At 34.4% G+C, this 6,033-nt stretch overlaps 1 protein-coding gene across 1 annotated transcript in view; it reads left to right on the top strand.

Moving 5' to 3' along the window:
- LOC109848670 (7-methylguanosine phosphate-specific 5'-nucleotidase A) overlaps positions 1-968 on the top strand; it is an 18,977-nt gene extending 18,009 nt beyond the window's left edge. Inside the window, exons 7-8 of the mRNA XM_020418293.1 lie at positions 420-480; positions 586-968. Coding sequence (XP_020273882.1) covers positions 420-480; positions 586-648 — 124 coding nt within the window. The 3' untranslated portion in view covers positions 649-968. The remainder of the gene's footprint in view (positions 1-419; positions 481-585) is intronic.

The raw sequence follows: 6,033 nt of genomic DNA, 5'->3' as shown, positions 1-6,033 counted from the left end.
CACCAGAGAGAGAGAGAGAGAGAGAGAGAGAGAGAGAGAGAGAGAGAAGGGAGAAGAAGAAGAAGAAGAATTCTTTTAAGAGGACAAATAGCGTTGTTATTATTTTGAATTGAAACACTCCTCAACGATATCCCATTGTTGAAGTAATCTTGTATTAAAAAATGTAAACCCCTTCAAGTGTTCAAAATGCATCAGATTCCACTGCATCAGATTCCACTGGTTGAGGGATCATTTTAACGTGATATGCATAGATCAAGAGGTTCTCTACCTGTGTTTTGTATTACAGGGGTTTATTTCAAAAACCACGTCTGGATGTGGTTTTTGTCTCTTTTTTTAAGTTTATACTATTATGTTATTTATGATCATTATGCTGTCTTTATGATCCTATTGTTCTCTAATAGCAATCTATCTTCGTACAGAAATGACAATATAGAGAAGTCCATTGAGAGCTACAAAGAAGCATTTGATGTTGTATATCTGGTGAGTCTACAATCAGATGCTACAGAATAATACATGAAGCTAAGTACAATGCCATCTTTCTCCCATACATGAGTGATGCTTATATCTCGTGTATTCATTGTGCAGAATGATGCATCCATGTGGGGAGTCGTCGATCTTGTGTCTCAGCTATGCCCATCTAACCAATGAATTTCGTATTGCTTTCAAGTTTATGTTATTTCAAAATCTGCATGGTTGTTGATAAATCTACTCAGAGGAAGATAAAGCATGCAGAAGTTGCGTCAAAGCTGAACCTCGAAGCAAAAAAGCTTTTTCTGTAGTTAGAGGAAGCATTCACCTGAACAAGGCAAATACTTGTTCTATAGAAATATTGATGGTGTTTCCAATGTTGATTTCATATTCAATTTATGTATGCATGTAAGCTCCAGCAGCTTGCTCTTCTATTATGGCATCTTACTGTTTCAAGGAATAATGAACGCGACAAAATGATAAATTTTTGGTTCCTTGTCTATGTTAGCTCCTTTCTCGCAGAAGTTGGAATTGCTAGCATTACTCCCTATAGTTATACCTTGCCTATAGTTATACCTTGCCTCAGTCAAAGGAGGGCCATTTTTTTAGGAAAAATGATACATGCGTACCCTTAGGCAAACCTCCGTCCACACCCCCCTCTAGCTATAGTGCAGGGGGCCTTATTTGAGATTTTTTTAAAAATCTCAAGTGGAGCCCCCTTGCACCGTAGATAGAAGGGGGTGTGGTCGAAAGTGTGCCCGAGGGTGTGCCTGTAGCGCCTCCTTTTTTTTAGAGTATTTTGAAGTTAAAAATTCATTTAGTATTATTGACGACCAACTCAAATTCATCCGCGCGAATGGGACATCATATTCTTAACAGATGTTAGCTGTACTATTATGTGGGAACTTCTAGTTATACACCTCAATTAAGTTTACCCAACCCCTTTCTTAATAGATTTAAACCAAAAACTGGCCAACTAAAAGACCAAAACTCACAAACATCTTCTCCTCCAACAGTTTAAAAAAAAAATCCCTCCTAAACCACCGTTTCTGATCTTCCCCAACTTTCATTTCTGAACTACTCCAACTTCGTTGAGCCGTATTTTGATAATTGAGGGTATTTTGATAATTGAGGGTGTATGATTAAGAGTTAATCCAATGATGGCTTCTACACTGGGAGAGGGAAAAATAAAAATAAAAAAAAATCCTATTTGCAAGGCCCTTTAAGATTTGACGGATGTAGAAACAATTTCAAAGTTTTGAGAGGATAGTATGCAGTTACTGAACATTTGAGGGACTTATATCTAAATAATACTTCTTTATTTTTATTTTGTTTTATTTTGATAGTTTGCATGCAATAGTTGGGCATGTAATTATGTGAGAAAAATGACTTTGTGATTACTTGTAAGTTCTTTCCACATGTAAGATACGATATGCTTTCTGAGAACTCATTCATTGTTGCACAATATCATCAATTAATTCTATGAACAGAGTTCTATCTTTTATCCAGAGACGTATCAATTGATATAAAAAATTGAATGCCTTGTGATTCGAAAGGTCATATATCAAGAATTGATTATTTTTTTTATTTTTTATTTTTGGCCAACATCAGTTTCATGAACTTTATCGATCGTGCACTAAAATGGATTCCACAAATAACGTCATAAGTTGCGGCTCTAATTGCAATACTTTGACAATTTAAACAAATATAATAATTTAAATTTTCATTTTATTTTGGAATCTTAAGAGAATGCATTGACCAAATTATTTCCTGGTGTAAACCTCTATAATTTCGAATTATTAATTACTTTAATCTCGTAAAGAGCTTGTTCTACTACAAAAAATTCATCGAAGTCCTAGATTTTCTAAAAAAATAAGAATTAAACCGGGTCAAAAATTGCCTCTGCAAATAGTACCGCATTATAATAGAAGAATCCTAGGCTTCAATCCAAATGAGCGGACCAGACGTTGATTTCTTGAGGCATCATTTACCAACACTTTTCTTGTTATATTGTTTTGAGGCTCTTTCTTTCTCTCGCTAGAAACCACCTTAAAATAGGGTAATTATATACAAATCATTTTTGAATATAAATTTATACATAAACCACCTTTAAAGTATGTTTCTATTGCAACCAACCATCCCTCAATAAAAATTCACTAAATACTCTTTAAAACTCACATTTAGAGCACATTACTCGTTTCATTAATGTCTAGTTCTTTTTAAGATACAAGTCTACCTTGAACTTGAATTTTTTTCTTTGTTATTAGTTTTTTTTGGTAAAAATTTGACTGGGACGTGATTGATTGTAACACAAATTCACTTTAAAGATATTTTATATATGATTTTTTTATAATTACCTTATTTTTATGATGATTTCTAGGGTGGAAAACCTATCATGTTCCATTGGAAATCACATCTATAAAGTACTTTCTAACAAAGAAGCTGTACTAATTTATGTTCATATAGTTTACTATAAATCAAAACACAATAAAACATGGACAAAAATAAGTCTCCCTTTTATGAAGTGGTGTTTAAAGGACTCGTAGGGCTATTGTCGAAGCCTTGGCATTAAGCTTCCAAGTGGGTGAGTTAGGACAAATTTTAATTAGGGTAGATTTCACAAAATCCCTTCAGCCGATTGTGAAATAACTCCTTAAGTTTAAAAATATCAAGTAACCTCTCTAAGTTTGGAGTGTTTTAGAAACCACCCAATTATGTTTTCAACGTTTTCAATTGTCCCTCGTTACAAGATTAGATGATCTGGTAATTCAAAGACCAAACTATCCTTTTCAAATTAACACTCTAATTATTAAGTTAAATTAACTAGATTCTTTATCCTAATTAAGATTTATAGGGGCTTTTGTAAAATTTACCTTTAATTTAGTGGCGTTAGCTAGTTAGCAGCTATCTAATAAAACTTAAGATGCATTGACATTTATAGAAGTTTGGGGGGTTTTCTAGAAAACCAGCCAAACTAAATGTGGTTTCGTAACCTCGAAACTTTAAAACCTTAGAACCGGATTAGCTTCAGACCTCACCCGGTTTTGGGTTTGTTTTTTATTTGCAAAAACTAGATCAATTCTGATCTAACTTTTCTCAGGCTTAAAACTATATAGTTCTTATTTTAGCTTAGTTTCGAGTAATTAGTCAAACAGGCCCCCAAAAATTTACTTTTAGTGCAGCATAAAGGTTGAAAGTATAATGATTGCTTAGAAGTGCCAAGTTTTTTTTCTCCGGTGAGAGGATTGCAATATTGGTGGAGCTATATGCAGAGATCCAAAGTGTCCAGTCGACATGACATCTCATAAGTTTGGAACCATGCCCGCATCAGTGGCCGTGTTAATCTATGCAAATAATTGTCTCTACGCAATGGTGAACTCCTACTTTGATCGATCTTAACACACCACACACCCCCCCCCCCCCCCCCCCCCCCGCACGCCACCCCCAAAAAACATTTTGTCAATGGTAGGGTATTGATTAAAAAGAAAATGGAGAGCCATATGATCGGGACAATTTTTTAAATACAAACTATATCACAATAACTTAGCTAAATTAGACAAAAATACTATAAAGTTTCTCGTTTATATAATTAAATATCACAAGTTATATTTCGATTAAAAAATACCATAAAATTTTTAAAATTTTCACGTTACTACCATCGATCATGCAAACGTGGAAATTTTCACCTGAATATTTCTCTATGATACTTATATGCTAATTTTATAGTTTTTTAACTGATAATATTTGTTCGATTTGCTATTAAATCGACCAAATTTCTTTTCAAACTTACCTTAAATCTACTTTAAAATAGAGTTGAGATATTTTCAATAAAAATTTAATGAATATTAATGGCTAGCAAGCCCTAAAATTAATATGTAAATATCATAGAGAAATATTCGGATGAAAACGTTTAAGCTTTCATGACCATTGGTATTAACGTATAAATTTTAGAACTTTATGTTATTTTTTTTAACCAAAATGCAAGTTGTGATAGTTAGTTGTCCATATGAGAAATTTTGTGGTGCTTTTATGCAATTTAGCCCAAAAACTTTTGCATGCATGTAAACGGAATATTCTGAATCATACAAGAGACATCTACATCTTCAAATTGTCATTCCAATCAACAATAACTTCGGTGGTGTAGTGAAATGAAGCTTTAACATTGTATGAGCAATGCATGTTCAAATTTCATTGATATAAATTTAAAGTGGATTGAAAAAAATATTGTGATGTGATTCTAGGTTTCAACACATAAATAACATATTAAAAAGAGAAAATTAATTACCCAAATGGTTGCACCCATTGAGCCTAGAGTCCCTAAGATTTTCACTACTGGAGTTATAGTTTTTTGGTAAATGAAAATTTTTATTCATCACCAATATGTAAAATTTGTACATCAAGGATAACCTCACATATGTGAGTTAACAACAAAAATATAGCAAAACTATATACAAGCCTCCTCAAAAGAAGAGAAGGAAAACTGAAAACGTGCACATGGTTCGTGCACATCCAGGCCTCAAAAAACTCAGGAGCAGCAGTAGAGAGAAGCCAAGAAACACTTGTACTCCTCATTTCAACCTTCAATTTGGAGCCTCCACATCAAAACAAGACCTCAGCAAAAGGCAGGATCCTATTTCACAGTTGTACTCCTCACTTCAACTGAAGCCTCCGCATCAAAACAAAGCCTCAACATAAAAACATGATCTTAATTTCCACAGGGGATTATAGTGCTAACATCAGATCCTTGTGTTCTTTCAGGAGCTCACTATTAAGGATGCTGGATAGGATATCAATTTTGATTTCCCTAATCAACCGATCAGCACCCTTGCAAACTTGAGTGAAAATTCTAACATTTCTTTCCCTCCAAATACTGTAAACAGTAGCCGCCAAAGCCATTCTCTTGATTTTATTTTTGAAAACACTCCCTCTCAACCTGATATTATACCAGTCCAGGAGTAAGTTCCAGTCACACGACCTCCAATTAAACCTTAGCCAGTCCATAATACCATTCCAAACTTCACTTGAGAAGCAACAAGCAAAGAAAAGGTGATTTCTAGTTTCTGTGGCATTTACAGAACATAGGATGCAACAATTGCAGTTGATAATCCCCCTGCCCAGAAGCTTATCCTGTGTAAGTAATCTGTCAAGGACAGCTAGCCACAACACAAAACTGTGCTTAGGAAAGCTAATTCCTTCCCAAACAGTTTCCTTCCACACTACCTTAGCTGTAATAGGAAGCAGGGCATGATATAGAGCAGAAATTTTCAACTTATAACTCTTTATACAAGAGCTAAAGAGATGAAGAAGACCTGAAACTCCACCACACATATTCAGCACATTATCTCTAATTCTGAGGATTTGTTTCCACATCCAAGAGTCACCAACTTTAGCCTCAACCTGCCAAATATTCCTATGTTTCAGATAAGTGCCATGAATCCACTTAATCCAAAGGAGCTCCTTGTTTGAATGAATAAACCATATGATCTTAAGGGCAGATGCAGTGTTCCATGTGACTGCTGAAAAGATTCCTAACCCTCCTTGATCCTTACTTCTACAGATAGCATC

This window comes from Asparagus officinalis, chromosome 7, assembly GCF_001876935.1.
Source record: "Asparagus officinalis chromosome 7, Aspof.V1, whole genome shotgun sequence".
NCBI lineage: Eukaryota > Viridiplantae > Streptophyta > Magnoliopsida > Asparagales > Asparagaceae > Asparagus > Asparagus officinalis.
This window is presented reverse-complemented; position numbering and strand designations above follow the sequence as displayed.